The sequence below is a fragment of the Varroa destructor genome, unplaced genomic scaffold (assembly GCF_002443255.2).
Source record: "Varroa destructor unplaced genomic scaffold, Vdes_3.0 BEIS01000003.1, whole genome shotgun sequence".
Classification (NCBI taxonomy): domain Eukaryota; kingdom Metazoa; phylum Arthropoda; class Arachnida; order Mesostigmata; family Varroidae; genus Varroa; species Varroa destructor.
Window position 1 is genome coordinate 43324748 of NW_019211456.1, and position 17987 is coordinate 43342734.

At 41.5% G+C, this 17987-nt stretch overlaps 2 protein-coding genes across 5 annotated transcripts in view; one reads left to right on the forward strand and one right to left on the reverse strand.

Moving 5' to 3' along the window:
• The window catches only part of eIF2Bdelta (eukaryotic translation initiation factor 2B subunit delta), an 8104-nt gene extending 1780 nt beyond the window's left edge, over positions 1-6324 (reverse strand). The window contains exons 1-9 of one of the 3 annotated variants that reach the window (XM_086984592.1): positions 5843-6324; positions 3771-3965; positions 3206-3500; positions 2813-2952; positions 2158-2502; positions 1599-1874; positions 1058-1331; positions 554-833; positions 113-346 (exon numbers count right to left, since the gene is read on the reverse strand). In XM_086984592.1, the coding sequence (XP_086840718.1) occupies positions 113-346; positions 554-833; positions 1058-1331; positions 1599-1874; positions 2158-2502; positions 2813-2952; positions 3206-3500; positions 3771-3965; positions 5843-5866 (2063 nt within the window). In that variant the 5' untranslated portion in view covers positions 5867-6324. The remainder of the gene's footprint in view (positions 1-112; positions 347-553; positions 834-1057; positions 1332-1598; positions 1875-2157; positions 2503-2812; positions 2953-3205; positions 3501-3770; positions 3966-5842) is intronic. The other 2 variants (XM_022799051.2, XM_022799050.2) reach the window with 2 other exon arrangements.
• Positions 6325-6557: 233 nt separating this feature from the next.
• LOC111247746 (DNA topoisomerase 2-like) lies at positions 6558-16639 on the forward strand. 2 transcript variants are annotated; one of them, XM_022799048.2, is made up of 10 exons: positions 6575-6775; positions 7668-7844; positions 8752-9410; positions 9681-9851; positions 10269-11164; positions 11438-13182; positions 13362-13529; positions 14367-14654; positions 14954-15643; positions 15932-16639. In XM_022799048.2, exons 3-9 carry the CDS (start codon positions 8809-8811, stop codon positions 15626-15628), a joined length of 4545 nt encoding a protein of 1514 aa, XP_022654783.1. In that variant the 5' UTR covers positions 6575-6775; positions 7668-7844; positions 8752-8808; the 3' UTR covers positions 15629-15643; positions 15932-16639. The 2 variants fall into 2 exon arrangements, with proteins under 2 accessions (XP_022654782.1, XP_022654783.1); XM_022799047.2 differs by lacking the exon at positions 7668-7844 and having other exon boundaries at positions 6558-6775.
• The last annotated feature ends 1348 nt before the right edge of the window (positions 16640-17987 follow it).

The following is a 17987-nucleotide window of genomic DNA, read 5'->3' on the forward strand; positions in this document are numbered from 1 at the left end:
TATAGAAACCAGCACACAGATATAATTTAATTATAAGATACAATTGATAAACTCCCATTATAGGTTTCTATCAAATAGACTGCATCAGATTGAGTGGTTACGATGAACTAACCTAGCGTATATAAGTACCACATCACCATCCGTGATCTTATCCTTGGCGTTGGCCACGATGGCCCTTCTGGCCAGGCCAATTTCAACCTCCACAAATCTAATTATCGTTTCCTTGATATTCGTGGCGAATTCAGAAGCGGTGCGCATATCTGTGCACTCTTCGCCCATTGTCGTCTTGACGTATGATAGCGCATTTAACATGGACACAGACAGCGGTCGACAGTGTTCCAGAAACCTATTTATTAGATTAAAGAACATAAAACAACAAGAATCAGCGTTTTTCGTGAAATTCCTATAAAGAAAAAAAAAGTATATCATGTTTTGTCCTATTCATCGACTAATCAGTTTAGAATGATCTTTAAAATTTGAAGTTCGCTCGCGTATTAAACCCAAACAAAACGCCCTGTACTTCAACGGAGCCTAAAATTCATCGATTACTTACTCGATGTTTTTGTCCATCTGAGAACCTAATTCTTTGGAAAGCTGGCGAATATCTTTTTTCTCCTGATCCTTCCTAGTGCCAAAATCTTCTACAAGCTTTTGTAGAGCTTCAAGCATAGCCGTACACCGATTGTCGGCATCCACGATCCGGCCCTCTGCGATTTGATAGCCAAGTTGAAGCATCGCAGGATGCAGCGACAAATCTTTGCTGTACTTGCTCAGTTTGTTTATGCTCTCGCCCCGTGTATGCATGTGCACAAACGGAGTTGTTGCAGATGGTACTAATGAAATCGCAAGCAAAAATGATGAGTGTGATGAAAGGAAAGTGACTGATGCGTTTTCAGGTTATCGTATAGTCACTCTTGACCTAATATAGTTGAAGCACTCGTAGGATTTAATTGGATCCATTGCTGATAATTTACGCTAGAACTAACTCAGTGCGGACTTAAAGAAGATACAAACGCTATTCAGCAAAGAATTGAATAGTGGAATTGTCTTTACTTACTGTCAGCAAATGAAACTTTCTTGCTAGAATTTAATTCCTTTTTCTTGTCAGCAGCCAAACTATTTTCGTTTCGCGTTCGTGTTTTGCTTGTTGGTGGCACTGCTGCCCTGTTTTCCGCCGTCTTAACTTCACCTCCTTTTGATGCTTCCTTTGCCTGAGCTTTTTTGGCCCGCTGGGCCTCCTGAATCGCTCTTCTTTGGGCTTTACTTAAGTCCTTCTTGTTTTCCTTCCCATCATCTCCGGTTGCAGCTAACTCTGCTGCACGCTTTGCCTCCTGCATAGAATCAAGAGAAGAACATAGCACAGTTTATAAAATTGGCGCCTGAATTTAATTTTAAGTAGCGCGACTTGCGTTGCTGAATACACGCCAACAGCTTGTATATCGAAAATATAGTGTCCACAATCTGATTAATCTATGTTGCAGAAATTAGATGTGCAAGTGCTCAAAAATTAACACCTGAGGATGAATTTAGTTTAGATCCAAAAACGATCCTGCTTTAGCTTTAACGAAGGTTCCAAAAAATAGAAAGGAATCACTTACAAATGCTGCTTTTCGTTCGGCTTTCAACCTAGCTTTTTTAGCCTTATCAGCATCTCCAGGCGGAGTATTATTGACGGTCGGCTGCTCCACCGCTCCACTGTTGTTGTTAGGAACGTTTTTTTTCATAGCGTCCGCGGCCTGAACTAGGATTGTCGTATTTTTGTCACCTTGCCGGTGCACCGTTGTCTGTGGGGCGTCCCTTCCTCCGACTAACTTTATCGTGACGGAGTGGTCAATGCTCGCCAGAGAATCCAACACTTCCGGATCATCTATGTGCTGTAAGACCACATCATTATATATTATTAATAATGCAATTACTGTGATGCCTATACATATCCAAGCAAAACGTCGAGTACATAAGAACAATATATCGCATCCGTTTGTACCATACAATCGGTGGTTCTACTTTATCGAGAAATAGCACGTTCGTAATAATTCTCATGTATATAACGAGACACATCGTTTTTACCTTCAACTAAGTCTGATAAAAAAGTTTTCAACAGTTGGATCCAACCTGTTCAAAATGAACTAAATGTTCTTTCTCTTTCACCACGCGTACCTGAAGTGACTCCTGTGTTTCCTGCAACTGGCGCGATTTCTCCCTGTCCTCATTCACGATGAAGTTGTAGTTGGGGATGGGCTTATTCGAATGCGGACAGACAACCTCAAGGCCCGAACTACCACGAAGTTCACAGCAGGGCGGGAGGATCTTATTACGATTGCGGCGCTTCTTCTCCCCTTCCTGCCGGACGGGAACAATCGTGAGGACTCCGCTTGTCTCTTGATTCAAGACAACGCCGGTGTTCACGGCAATACTTTCCGGAGTTTCGAACACCGGCTGCAACGAAGAAGGAAATCTGAAGCCACCACCGATCGTCTGCACCTGTTCGTTAGAGAGTGGCTCCTGCAAGAGGCGTATTGCAGCAACAGGTACGATATACATACTTATTTGTGCATAAAAAAATTTTCGTAGTTCGTCGATTATAAACAATCGTATGTTATGCCCGTTTTGCTTTTTACGGCGTATAGTTTTAATATTCAGTAAATTTCTAAGCAATTTTCACCCGTATGTGTTATAATATATAGCATATTCAAAGTGACAAGTTTTTCATGGCACAAAGTGTAAGCTTTCCATATATGCGTACGTGTTGTGATTTTATGTATCATAGACAAAGTTAGTTCGATTAGTTGATGAAACAGTTGAGACAACTTACCTCGTCAATGGCTGGTGTGTGAACCTTTAGTGGATTCGGCGGATTATACAAAGCTCCGTGACCTTTGGCTTTCTTGTTCGTACCGATCAGAGTTACCACCGGAGAGCACTCAATTACCTTTGGTCCTTGAGAGCCGGCTCCTAGAAAGTACACAATATAATGCATGCATCAATATACATTTTAGATATTTTTAAAGAATTCAGAATTCAAACTTCACCCATGCAATGTATTTCACCATAACCACCAATGTGGACTTATGCAGAAAAATTAGCCTAATATTATCAACCACATGCGAGCATATTATTACTTTTATTCCTCTTCCATCACATATGCAGACGATATTGAGAGCACTACAAGGTCTACTAGCAGGCCTTGTGATTCATGGGAACTCACTTTGTGATATCGCAACAGCAGGATTAAGGTGTGCAGGTATTGCACCTGGATCTTTATTTAATGGAATCACGGTAACTGCTGGTCCATCTGCTTTTGCATCGCCTGCGCCCGATGATTTCGCATCACTAGCAGTTTTCTTCTTTTTCTTCTTCCGTTTTTTCTTCTTCTTTGATGCTTCGTCTCCTCCAGCTTTTTGCGACGTTACCACGGTGGTCGAGGCCGAGGAATCTATAGCAGACACAGTCGGCGCAAAAGAGTTGGTCCTAGTCGCGTTTAAGGGTATAATTGACACTTCCTGAGAAAAGCAGGCAACCGCAAATGGCAAAGGTAAACACACTACGCAAAAGGTTTGACTCGCAAAGGCATACCTTTGACAAAAGAATATCCATCCATTTAATAAAAGCGAAATTTCTCAATTATGAAAAACACTATGGTGTATCTGGGAGACGGATTCGCGAAATTTTAAAAAGGACTGAAGGCAAGTGGAATAGTATCGAAATCAAAGTTACAAGCGGATTTGCACGTGAATACAGGCTTAATAGATGACATTTTCTGTTGTACTTACGGGTATGCGAGCTGGCGTTGTCTCCTTCAACGTAGGAGCGAATGTCGAGTTTATTCCAATTGTGTCTTCTGCCGATAAGACCGATTCAGATATCGACAAAGCCGCCTGGCCGTTTTTCTTGTTGTTCTTGCTCTTCTTTTTCTTTTTTTTTCCTCCGTTGTTTTTATTTATAGGCGCCCCACGCTGCAAAGCGGCCTTGTATTACAAGAAAATCACAGGAAGACATTGATTGAAAAATGAAGGTTCCAAAAACACGTATGTGTGGCTAACAATCACGTTTTCCGTATGTTGTCACTCCAATGGTTTTACCAATGATATGAAAATACTACAACACGATGAAGCCTATGCTAAGTCACTCATCACATACTTTGTACTAAATTTGTTTCAAATGGCTAAAACGGGTTCACCCATCACAGAGGTAAAACATATGTATCCGTAGTAATAAAGTTTATTGCGTTATTTTTATCGAGCACCCAATGAATAGCCTGTATAATCATTATAGGCGCAACAAATAACCTATCACGGAGTAAACACAAAATCCTTTGAAAACGTGTAATAGGTAAAACAACAATTTGACAAACAATTTGATTTATAACCTGTATGCGAAACAGTGCCTGCTAAAGAAATCATCGGAAAAAGTTTGACTTACGAAAATATTCATTCCAGGCTAGCCAAACAAGATAATAGTGGTATATAGAATGTAGGACACTTCAATTAGAATGACTTCGAGTGGAAGTGTCGTTGCATATAACTAGGACTAATAATGCTCAAACTGTATTCAGCTATCTAAACTACCCTTTAAGACGCATACATATGTGAACTATAAGTTATCTATTCCTAAGTAAACACAACTTACTTCTATAGGAAACGCACGTTAAAGCAAGTCTGTCCAAGTCAGCATCATACGTTTGGTCAACAAAGTCAAGGCAAGAGGCATCCTATTAAACCGTTAAATTTGATCTCTATTACCATTTCTCTAAACTCTGGCAGAAGTGCGTTGGTATTGATTTCTTTGTATAAATTTAATATAAGGGATATATATGTACATATACATATGAAACTATTTGCAAACAATGTCGTTAAGAAAACAGCATAAATTGTGATAAGCACCATTTTCTACTTCTGAAAAATATATTATGCTTCAAATTAATCGAAGTTATGAACAATATAAACACGTTGACCCAATTCTGCACGAGACAACGTCACAGACCTTTGAAGACTTCTCATATAACTCGTCACATTACAAACTATAATGAACATATAAAAATAAGCCTTCAACGTTAATGGGCTTAAAATATTCTATATGTGCAATGGTCCAGCGTCTGCTGCGGCTGTTTCAATCCGTCGTCTCATTAAAACTGTAAGCGCAGGCTGCCAGCCTACGGCTACTTCCGTAGACAGTTGCCTTTCCAAAATTTTATGAGGCGACATCATTTTGTGTTTCATTCATGCTTCACTATGGCGTGTAACAACCTCGAATAAGCGAAATTGATCACCTGTAAATTTCTTTTTTAGTGGTTCACTTTCTACCAGCGTGAACAGCAAGAGAACAGGCTGGCAACAACTGCCATGATGCACCACTAAAACAGACCGTGGTCGCCTGACCATGCGTTTAACCATGAAGCGATTGCTTGTTTTCTAGATACGAGCTAATGCTGCGAATACTGTCTGGTAGAAGTTGCTGCTGCTGGCGTTCCATAGACAAATAGTCTGGCTGTCGATCTTGCTGCCGAAGCAGCGGCCACCGTGATCAGTGAATGCTGCGATTGATGCTGTGACGACGGTAAGCGCCACCGTGAAGACAACAGGCAGAATAACAGCAGCAGCACAAGTTGGGCTGGGAGGAGGAAAGTCTGGACGGCTAGAATGCTGGGTCGTCAGTGCTATACGACGTTATCTTGCTAAACTCAGACAACTCTACGCATCTACGCTACAAACCCCTCTTTACGAACGAAACTTTCAGACTGCATTGGGAGTTTCGCAAAGCGCATGGTTCCTGTTATAGTAGGTTGTAGAATTCGAAAAATGGAGTCGACCTTTAGCTATTAAAATGCTAAATTTTCTCAACTTACGTTCATTGTTGACGCTGCATTCATTAACGGCGGTGATTAGCTATACGCCCTTTGACGTCGAGCAAGTCCGTACGAGAGGAAATCCCTCACCAAGTTTAAGATAAAAATTTGATTCAAACGGCCGAGTCACACTATCACCATAGCAGATGCGCATTAGTTGTGCAGCCACGAAAGAGAGAGGAAACTGAGTTTTCAAAAAACAAAAAATTTTTGTGCATGAACACTCACTCCCAAGTCACACGATGGAACGTCATTCGCGCGGTAGACAAAATAGTGGAGAAACACTAAAAAGAAACAATTGTCTCTTACGCAAATTGCAAGATATGATCTCGCTACAGTGTTCGAATAGTCTGTTCGCATATAGTGAGGCTCAATAGTGCTATTTTTTCTGTATACAGACTTTAGATGTGAGATGAAAAACACAACATTGGAGACGAAGAGCACACCTCATGCACAGACGGTATTTCTCGGAACAATATTCATACTTGGGCATCTTTCAATTAGACGATATGCGTCGTCTCGGATGTATAATATAAGCAACATGTGTTATCATAAACCTCCGTTAGAAGCGTGTGCGACTTACGTAGAGACTATCGAATTCATTAATAGTTAAGAAATTGAATCAGCATCTACAGCTTTCTGTGGTTTCGGAGCAGCCCAACTTATCCGCAAGATAATGCTCCGTCATAGATTTCGAAATTGTGCATGTTACCCGCTTTGGCGCCATTAGGGAACTGGTTCCTGAAGAGTCGTTGCTTGGCGCTCTTGTCGGACCGGCAGCCGAGCTCATCTTTCCGGCGGCGACAACCTACGCTCACGTTCGGCTTGGCAGTGTGTTGCGTGGACGCTGAGTGCAAGACGTGATCGCACCCTCTCGGCTTTGAGATGGGGGAGGACATCGAAAAGATCTACCAGAAAAAGTCCCAACTTGAGGTAAGGCCTGTCGCACTTCGTCTGTTCATTTCAACGCGTTGTATAATAGAGATATGGACTCAGGGAGCTGCATCGTCTGTCTACCACTACCTCGTATTGTACTACACAGCAGTAAGCAGTCGACTGCGGCATCCAATATCACAGGTAGCGGCTTTTCGCTGGCGTCGCTTGCATTCAACTTGCAATGCTTGCGGTGTGTTGCTTTCAGTTTAAACAATATACGTTGTCTATAAGGGTTCGGTAGAATCTAGAGTAGATTATTTTAAGCGTACTTCTGTGATTGCCGCGAGCCTTGTCGTCGGATGTTACGTGAACGAATCTCGGGTTTCCAAACTACGACCCACAGCGCGGCCTTCTAACGGTCGTTGCCCCGCCGAGGCACTCGACAGTTCGCTTGCTGTCAGACGGTTGCTCGGTCAGTTTGGGGTGGTGTGCCGGTCGAAAAAAGAACGATTTGCCGGTTCTGACTCTCTTAACTGCGGCGTTCGTTGTCCGTTGCTGTTAAAGTGGGACGGACCTTCCACTTATTCATTCAGTTTCTCCCCCCATTCCCCCTCCCCTCGACCGACCCATCCCACCACCCCCCAGAAGCGGTCTTTGTACGCTTCCCTTGTTTCTATATTCGATAAGAGCAAAACGAGAAGAAGTTTAAACACAACGGCAACACCGCACTTTGTTTTATGGTTCTGCTCCGCTGCTCGCTCGCCCATTGATTTATAAGTACCTATGTAGTGAACTTACCGTTCGTAGTACGCGATACTTGACCTAATATTTAGAAGATAACTGATCGAGATTATCATATTGCTCCGACGCCGTGGTATACCAATCGAAATATTGATATAGTGGAGATTTGTAGCTTTTATTATTATTATTAATACCATTATTATATTAGGGCCGACGACACCGACCATTCAGAGAGAGAGCGGAGGCCGGCAGCCAGTTTGCGCAACAATACAATCATACATGCATATGGCACAAATGTGTTTTGTCCAACCAGGCCAAATCGAGTGACGCCCTAACTAGCTAAGCTAGTGCTATCAAGTGCCGCTGGTATGCGCGTATACAAAAAGTAAGGGTAACATTTTGTTTTCGGTTTTTGCTTATATTGAGCGTTATGCTAGACGCTATCGGCAGAATACAGAGTAGGACAGAAGGGAATTTCGGGAAGGGGAAAATGTCACTGGCATGACAATGCATGCAGGAAGGGCCAACCCGGAATATTTTGCGACAATTAATATTTCATTATAAGGGCACGGGATTACAGCGAAGAGATAAACTCATTAGGGTCACACTTGCTGGGCGCATTGATCAGAAAGAACACGTCTATATATAACTTATATTTAATGTAAAACCACACTAAACTTCTCAGAACTCCGAAATAGGTTAAAACAACTAGACTAAGGTATTTAAAATACTATAGTTTCTATTGTATTGCTTTAAATCGTAGAGAATTAATGTTGAATTGCTTTGAAGTAGAAAACAGTGTTGATTGTATACTGTCAATGTCTACACGCTTATTATTCTATAATGAAAGCATAAATGCCGTTTAGCCAATTGTGAATAAGCATTTATTACTACACCTATGAAATCCAAACCTTTCCAATACAGTGCGGATATCTATTAAAGCTTGCATATATACTATATTAGCTAAAGCAAAACTGAAAGATAAATGACAAATGGTTTGCCGTAGGTTTGCTCTCATAGGTTCGCCGACATTGTACTGTATGTTACCATTTTTTGGGGTTTTGGTATTAGTTCCGTGCGAGATTCATACTGTTTATTTTGGAAGTTTTTTTCAAATTCTTACTCTGAGCTTTCATAGAAGACAATTTATTGGTTTTTACAGACAAAACCGTAATAAACACGGCGAGTATATTGTTAGACTTTGTCTTTCAGTTTTCTAACAGCATATTAACGGAAGCCTTATTTTATGATTTTCGTCCTGTCTGTTTTGCTTCTTGTAATTGGTTGAATAGCATGTTTTACTCCGTCCGGACACGTATATCGGTTCGGTGGAGCCGCACACCCAGAAGATGTGGGTGTACGACGGCGAACAAGACGGGATGCAGTTCCGGGAGATCACCTACGTGCCAGGTCTCTACAAGATCTTTGACGAAATTCTCGTGAATGCAGCAGACAATAAACAACGCGACAAAAATCAGGATTGTGTCAAAATTGAAATTGACCCCGAAAAAAATATGATCTCGGTCTGGAACAACGGAAAAGGTATTCCTGTTGTGATGCACAAGACAGAGAAGTGCTACGTGCCCACGCTAATCTTTGGTCATCTGTTGACGTCGTCGAACTATAATGATGACGAAAAAAAAGTTACTGGTGGCCGTAATGGTTACGGTGCAAAACTGTGCAACATATTCTCGACTAAATTCACGGTGGAAACGGCTTCTCGAGAGAGCAAACGGGCATTCAAACAGACCTGGACGGATAACATGACAAAAACAGCCGACCCGAAAATTGTGGATTCGTCTCAGGATTACACAAAAGTGACCTTTTATCCAGATTTAGCAAAATTCAAGATGGAGACACTGGACAAGGATTTCGTTGCCTTGATCAGCCGGCGTGCCTATGATGTTGCCGGATGTACGCCTGGTGTGAAGGTGTTTCTTAACGGAACGAGGTTGGTATAGTGTCGCGGTCAATCAGGTGTGAATCCTAGACAATACTTAAGAGTGAACTCTTTCTACCCTTATGACAGATAGCCATTTGTATATTTAACGTGTGGACAAGTTGCTGTGTGAAGCTAGTTCATTGTTTTTATTAATCGTACGGACATGTGCCAGTAATATTTAGTGCCTCAGGTAGAGTAGGTTGGTAATCAATGTAAGCAAATGATTGGATGTACAGCACACATTTATTCTATTCACTATTCTATCGGATTAATTAACAGGTTGCCGATCAAATCGTTTAAAGACTACGTGCAGATGTTTACGTCAAAATGCCTGCATGAGGACAGCGATAAGCCGCTCGTTGTTGTCCACGAAAGCGTAAATCCTCGATGGGAGGTTGCCTGTTGCCTTTCACCTGAAGGTGATTTTAAACAGATGAGCTTCGTGAACAAGTGAGTCAGTTGTCATTTTGAGAATATAACGGATATAGTATACCGAAAATTCGTTCATATAATAACAGTGACACATTAAGCACACTTTAATGCTGGCTTTCGTATCAACAATCTTAGTGACCGAAGTAGATGGGCAGTTACTTGCAGTGCTCTTATAAAAAAAGGCAGTTGTAGTGCTCTTATGAAAGGCATCCTAATGGTTTGTTCTGCGCCCCCGAGGAGTTTAATCTGAAATGCTTCTATTGGCTTGACTTTTCATTAATTTGCCTTTAAATAACTGTAGCTGCAACATTGAAGTTTAGATAGCATGTTCTTCACATTCGGACAAAATAAGCGAGTGCGGATGTGAGGCGTTATTCACAGCTCAGTGTGCTAAATATTGGGTGTATTTTTTTCACCTACTTACTGTTTTCGCAGCATTGCAACAACTAAGGGTGGTACACACGTCGAGTATGTAGTGGACTCGCTGTGCAAAAAGCTGGCTGAGCAGGTCAAAAAGAAGAATAAAGCTGGTGTCAACATTGGCAAAAAGCAGATCCGCGACCACATGTGGATCTTTATCAACTGTCTTATCGAAAATCCCTCCTTCGACTCGCAGACCAAAGAAAATATGACTAAACAAGCTAAACAGTTTGGCTCGAAATGCGATCTGTCGGAGAAATTTCAGAGCAATGTTTTGAAATGTGGTATTGTAGAGGCGATTATGTCATGGGTGCAGTTCAAGGCCCAGAAAGAAATGAATAGAAAGTGCTCGAAGAGCAAGGTGTCCAAGCTAAAGGGTATACCGAAACTAGAGGACGCTAATGATGCTGGCACAGCCCGTAGTATTGACTGTACGCTTATTCTTACCGAGGGAGATTCAGCCAAAACGTTAGCTGTATCAGGCTTGGGCGTGATAGGACGAGACAAATACGGTGTGTTCCCACTCAAAGGAAAAATTCTTAACGTTCGTGAGGCGTCGCACAAACAGATTATTGAAAACGCCGAAATTAATAATATAATCAAAATTGTCGGCCTTCAGTACAAAAAGAAATACGAGAGCCATGATGATATGAAGACACTTCGATACGGTCGGGTGATGATCATGACCGATCAGGATCAGGACGGCTCTCACATTAAAGGTCTGCTAATCAATTTTATCCACCACAACTGGCCATCGCTTCTGAAAATGAATTTCCTTGAGGAGTTTATTACCCCGATCGTGAAGGCCGTAAAGGGAAATCAGGAGCTATCGTTCTTTTCGCTTCCTGAATTTGAGGAGTGGAAAACTGCTACGCCCAACTGGAATACGTTCCGTATAAAATACTATAAGGGTAAGTTTTTCGGATTAATGCTAAGCCATGCTCTCCACGTTCGTGGCTATGTTACGATGCAGACTGTTTTTTTTTTCTGTACCATAGCATACTAGCGAAGGTGAAACACATACTAAGAAAATTATGTCGGGTCATTGGCGAAAGATCACGTTGCTATAAATGCAATGATGACAGAGAAACTAGGTTTTATAGGTTGTTCTTTTCTTCGAGGTCATTCTAAGGTTATTTAAGTGTTGTAACGACTGTTTGTTATTTCTCTATTTAATGTTTTAGGTTTGGGAACCTCGACGGCTAAGGAGGCCAAAGAATACTTTTCAGATATGCAACGTCATCGCGTTACGTTTCACTATCAGGGCGCTGAAGATGATAGCGCTATTACACTGGCGTTCTCTAAAAAAATGATAGACGAGCGTAAAACATGGCTTACGAATGGTATGGAAGAGCGTAAACAGCGTCGATGCCTCGGTTTGCCTGAGATCTACCTTTACGGCAAAAACACAACGTCGGTGTCATTTAATGATTTCGTGCATAAAGAGCTGATTCTATTTTCTAATATGGATAATGAACGATCAATTCCGTCGTTAATTGATGGTCTTAAACCAGGACAGCGTAAGGTATTGTTCACCTGCTTCAAGAGGAACGATAAGCGAGAAGTCAAAGTTGCCCAGCTTGCTGGATCCGTAGCAGAAATGTCGGCGTATCACCACGGTGAACAGTCGCTAATGATGACAATCGTCAACTTGGCCCAAAATTTCGTGGGCAGTAATAACATCAACCTACTGCAGCCCATCGGTCAATTCGGTACTCGGCTGCAGGGTGGCAAAGATTCTGCGTCACCCAGGTACATTTTCACAAAACTCAGCCCATTGGCACGAAGTCTATTTCCTACTTCGGATGATCCCGTGCTCAACTATCTCTTTGATGATAACCAGAAGATTGAACCCGACTTCTATCTGCCTATTATTCCAATGATCTTAGTTAACGGTGCTGAAGGTATCGGCACGGGCTGGAGCACTAAGGTGCCAAATTACAATCCTCGAGAGATTGTCGCAAACATCAAACGTTTAATTAACGACGAGCCACTAAAAAAAATGAAGCCATGGTATAAGGGCTTCAGAGGCGAAATTGAGGCTATTGACGAAGGTCTGAGATACGTCGTCCATGGCGAGCTAGGTATATTGGGGTCGAACAAGATCGAAATTACTGAATTGCCGATCAAAACTTGGACCCAAACATACAAAGAAAACGTCCTAGAGTCTCTGTTGCATGGTTCGGACAAGGTCCCAGGTATCATCCAGGACTACAAAGAATATAATACCGACACGACTATACGTTTTGTAGTTCAAATGGATGAGCGAAACCTCGCTAAAGCCGAGGATGAAGGCCTGCACAAAACCTTCAAACTACAGACGACAATCGCAACTACCTCGATGGTGCTTTTCGATTCTAACGGCTGCATCCGTTTTTACCAGAAACCAGAGGAAATTCTTGAGGAGTTTTTCAATGTCCGTTTACAAGGTTACGTCAAACGGCGTGATTATCTGATTGGCTTGTTGACGGCAGAAGCCGATAAACTCAGTAACCAGGCCAGGTTTATCTTGGAGAAGTGCGATGGAAGGCTCGTTGTGGAGAATAAAAGAAAGAAGGAAATGATGAAAATCCTTGTCGAGCGAGGATACGACCCAGATCCAATGCTTAAATGGAAAGACAAGAATACCACTGATCAGGAAAAAGAAGCCGAAGCTGGCCTTGATGACGAAGATGAGGAGGAAAAGTCCCCGGAAGTTCGAGATGATCTGCAGACGAAGAACTACGATTATTTGCTTGGCATGACTATGTGGAATCTCACTTACGAAAAGAAAGAGGAATTGCTAAAGAAGCGCGATCAGAAGCTGTCTGAGCTTGACATCCTCAAGAGAAAAACACCCAAGGATCTTTGGATGGCTGACTTAGACGATTTTCTCGTTAAGCTCGAAGAGGTCGAGCGTAAAGAGCGAGAAGAACAACAAAAGGTCAAGGTATGTCGCTGACTTATCTGCCAAAGTAAATCATTTCAGGAATCCAGAGGTTTTAAATTACAGAGTGGTTTGACGATTATTTAACCTACAAAGATACTGCATGGAAATCGAAATAACCTACGTTTACGAAATAAGATATTTGCCAAACTCAACTGTATAAATATCCTACCTGCTTGCAGAGCAAGGCTATTCCGGCTCAAAAGACAAAGGGCGGACGGGCGCAGAATAAGAACCCAGAGTATATGCCGTCTCCTGCCGCGGAACGTGTGCTTCCAAAAATCGACGATGCACTTAAAGAGAAGATTGCCAAGGCGACGAAGCCAAAGGGAGAACCTGGAAAGCGAGGCGTAAGTAGTACGACCGACATGGAAGATTGGGACCTGCAGTTCAATGAATCCATAATGAGGCAGTTGCATACGTACTCGAGATTGGCATTAGGGCCTCTTGAAAAAGGTCCTTCTTCCATTACGTGTCGAAAAATATCTGCGCGACTCCGACCGAACATCTTGCCTATAATGTCTGGTAGCGTACTAAGATTAATAAGATTTGCCAGGTGTATTGTATAGTTTTTGCACTCGGCTAAATATTATTCGATGCGGAGAAGAACAGGTTCTCAATGGAAAATAGTATCGGAATTTAAACCTCATAAACTGACGCTGTTTTTTAATATTTAACTTCATGAAGCTACAGAGGCATATATGGATGGCGAAATATTGTGTTATAAAATATATTAATGAAGGATGTAAGGACAGTGCTTATAGTCATGTTAATGTACACGTGCAGTAGTAGAAAATGAATTAAATCATTTTTTTTTTAAATAAATGTAGCTAACAATATATTTTCGTGTTATAGCCGTGTCTTCTTTGTAGCTTGGCTTCAAGTAGACACTTCGTAGTTTATGTAATATCTAAGCTAGGATTCTGTGCCTTCTTATTTGTTCTCTCCCAGTAGCATGCTCTCATTGCATTATGCCAACTTCTTTATTTTTTCTAGTAATCGTGTATGTTTTTCTGTCTGTCAATGCCTGTGGAAGCCTACTAATGCATCCACTAAGCATGGTCATGTCTAAGTAGTAGAATACTCAGTGTCCAACAAAAACTGTAGTGTAAAGGAAAGTCTTTATCCAAGTGGTAACAGCGATATCCTCTGCTTTCATGTTTCGTTATTCCATGACCCACTTCTAGCGCGCTAAGAAAGAGCTCAACGGTGAAGAAAATGGCAATGGCGATATTAAGGTAGAAAGCGGAACTCCGGTCAAAGATGTAAAGCCGCGCAAAAAATCCGACGGCATGAAGCAAACAAAGCTGGCCTTTAAGAAAAAGAATTTCAGCGAAAGTGACGATTCCGACCAGGAAGGTATGTTCGAGGGCACCGTCCCAGCCGCCGCTGCAGTCCCTGAAAGGCAAAGCAGCCGACGTGCGGCTTCAACGAAGATCAAATATAACTTCAGCGACGATGATTCCGATAACAAGGTAAAAAAATTTAAATCTGTTATAGAAATAAATAACCGAACGTATAACTGAAGCTTCCGACTCTGCAAATCTGCTTTGATTCGCTATATTCGCACAGTTTGATCACATTTTAAATCTGTTTCGATGTGCTCTACCATAAATATTGATAAGAAAAGAAAGCCAGGGTCGCACGTTTCTTTTCGTTTATTTTCGTTTATACAATTTTCGTTTATTCTCCCGTTTGAGGCATTCCATACCCAAACCTTTGACATAGCGCGTGCCGCTGATACTCTAATGCGAATTTGACATTTTTCTCACAGGAAACTGCGTTCGGCCAGGATAGCGACGGCGAGGTGGGTGGCTCAATGAAAAACGACTACGATGATACACCTCCTAAAAAAACTGCTGCTACTCCGCGAAAGGAGGCCGCAGCCAAAAAAGCTGCCGTTGATGACAGTCCCTTGTCTCCCCATCCCCCAGTAAATGTTCCCAGTGATTCGGACTCGGACGATCTTCCCCCGTTGAGCGCGAGGGCTAAGAAGGTCGAATTTGAGTCGCCTGCTGCCGCTGCGAACGCATTCGACGCCCTTATGGGCAGTAGCCTAGGCGGAGGAACCGCCTCCAATAACAACAAGCCAGCCGGGTCAGCGAAAAAACCGCCTGCTGCAGGCACTGCAAAGTCCAAGGCTAAGCCAAAGAAGAAGAAGGACTCCGAGGATGAAGATGACTTTGACGATTTTATCAACAGCGTTAAAAAGAAAACCAGTCGAAAAGCCGACAGCGACTCGGATTTTGAAGCCGAACCTAAGCCAAAAGGCAAAGCGGCTGCAACAATTACCACCACTACTGCAGCCAAGAAAAGGCCAGCACAATTCTCCGATGGAGAAGATGCGCCAGTGAAGAAACCGCCGCAGAGAGCGCGCAAGAAAATGTACGTCGAAAGCGATGATGATGACGACGATTTCAACAATGATGATAATGATTCTGACTATTAAAAAAAAACTTTAGAGGTACGTAACGTTTTCATTCATGGGTATTCGTCGAATTATTTCGTAAAATTATTCGTAAAAGTCAAAAAACAGCTGTCACGTTCTTGTGTAAACACACTGCTGGTGTGCCTTTTTATGGGTTGTGTCGTTTATAATACTCGCGCTACAACCTTTTTCGCCTAGTATTCCGTTTGTAGTTCTATCAGATGCATCCCGTTACTAGGCACAATATATTAGAAGCTTTTCCTTTGACTAGCATTCCGCAAGAGCTCGAACCAATCCACCTAATCGAATTTCTTCTAATTTCAGGTAATGTCATTGGCGTTCCAGCATCCCCTTATACATTGAACATCGCTTAGGTGTTGCATAAGATCCATTTGTACATAGGCCGCTATGCCGGTGTATACTTACATTATACATTCGATACATCATCGATGTCTACCTATATATATATATATATATATATATATAATTACTAACATTTGACAGCTATACAGAAAGCACTGTATACACGATACTCTTTACAAATTTGTATATGGGATAAAAGCACATTTCTTTAAATCAATGTTTGTGCTATGTAGTACTAAATAGATTCTGTTTCGAAATCGTAATTATGTGGTACGGTAAAACTATAATAACAGTAGTGTTCTTATTTAGTTTAAGACAAAACTTGCTTTGTTAGATATTGTGCTGTTCAAAACAAAATACCCTAGGTTTTGACCCACCGTTGGACACGAACTGGTACAGCTGAGACATAATTCCCGGTTATGAAAAGGTATGCCAGATATTGGCAATGCAGCAGACAAAACTTCGAGCTTTTATTAGAGTTCGCTAGGAACAATCGTTAGGTCTGGCTCCAGCTGTAGACGCACAGGTCCACATCGAGGAGACCCACTGGAGGCGACCACTTGTCGGTTCACCATTTAGATAAAAATTTTTCTGATGCAGCTTTCCGAACCGCCTCTGCTCTTACACCGTGTGAATACTGTCAATAAAGTTGTATCCTTTCAAAGAACACTCATAAGAGTTTGTTCAGTCAGGTAGTAAGATTATTAACCAAGACAAATGTAGCAAGAATATCTGATTCTAATACAAGATACTTTCGAAGCACGTGCCTTTTTTAACAGTAAAAAAGCGCCTGTGTGAAATGTGTACAACACGTTTACCCGCCAGCAGCTATAACAATACAAGGAGAAAACAATTCAGCATCAATTTTTACCTTTTGCTGTATTTGCACAGATAAAAATTTTGAATACAATAACGAAACAGGACACATTCTTGATAAGACATAAGTTTAAGAATCACTTTACCTAATATTAGTGGCTAATCTGTGTTCAGGATTATATACTTCCAGCTTTAAAAAAGTACTGGAACTTGTATACCCGGGGCAGGCATTCAGCTTCCACTGTAAAACAACAATATTAAGCAATTAAATTTACGGCTAAAAATGAGACCAAGCGATTGACTCCTTGCGGCCTACTGGCGAGAACAGCAAAATAAAGCGTTTTAGTTCGTACAAGGAAAATATGCATGTGCCGTGAAAATCGCCCGGCATATTAAAAGAACTTATAAAAAAAAAAGTTATAATGAATTGCATAATTTGATTTTGAACTTTAAACTTGATTCAAAACGAACTTGAGTACTACAGGAAGAACTGTCTTTAACAATCTTCGAAAAACATCTGCCTATGAGGCAGAAACTAAATTTGTTCTTGAGTTAGTTTGTGCTTAAACGAACTCTTATAAGGTGATTTAATTAAATTTCGCGTCAAAATCCTAGTGTTAAAGCTTCGTCGACTTCTTTTTATTGAGCAGGCCGACACACACTCGTGACTGTAGTTCATCAAGACCTATACATTTTGGAGACGTTCAATATTGTCAGATACCGTAATAAATGACGGAAGAGGATCAAACCATTGAGAAGTCTATAAAGTCAGACAAAAACTGGAGGCCCAGAATAATCTGAGCCTCTTCATGAGGGAAACTCATATGTTTCTGTAATTATTCAGTGCCGCGTAAGCAACTTCATAGCAGTTAAATTCAACTCATTTGTACAGTGCATTCAAATGTACCGAAGGAGTGATATTAGATTCCATTTTTTCTGGATATAACTCTCCGTAGACTTATTAGATGTTCTTCTAACTGCATCAAGCGCCATAGGTCATATTAACTGTTACAGATATTGCATGGCAGTGCTATCTAATGGAGACCACCGTTGTGGTTGACAAGACGTTTAGTTCTCGTGTTAATCAATAAGAACTGCCTGTTACAAAAATAATAATTTAACTGAAAACAAGTCTCCATCAGAGTAGTCGTGTCATTGAATTCGTTGAAACGGTGAAAAATGTGAAGTGAAATCAGTTATT

Bases quoted from the DNA above. Each gene is read 5' to 3' on its own strand.
- LOC111247746 (XM_022799047.2), top strand. From the start codon at position 6,728: ATGGGGGAGGACATCGAAAAGATCTACCAGAAAAAGTCCCAACTTGAG. The intron at 9,852-10,268 runs GTGAGTCAGTTG...CTGTTTTCGCAG, and splicing joins CAGATGAGCTTCGTGAACAA to CATTGCAACAACTAAGGGTG. The intron at 14,655-14,953 runs GTAAAAAAATTT...TTTTTCTCACAG, and splicing joins ACGATGATTCCGATAACAAG to GAAACTGCGTTCGGCCAGGA.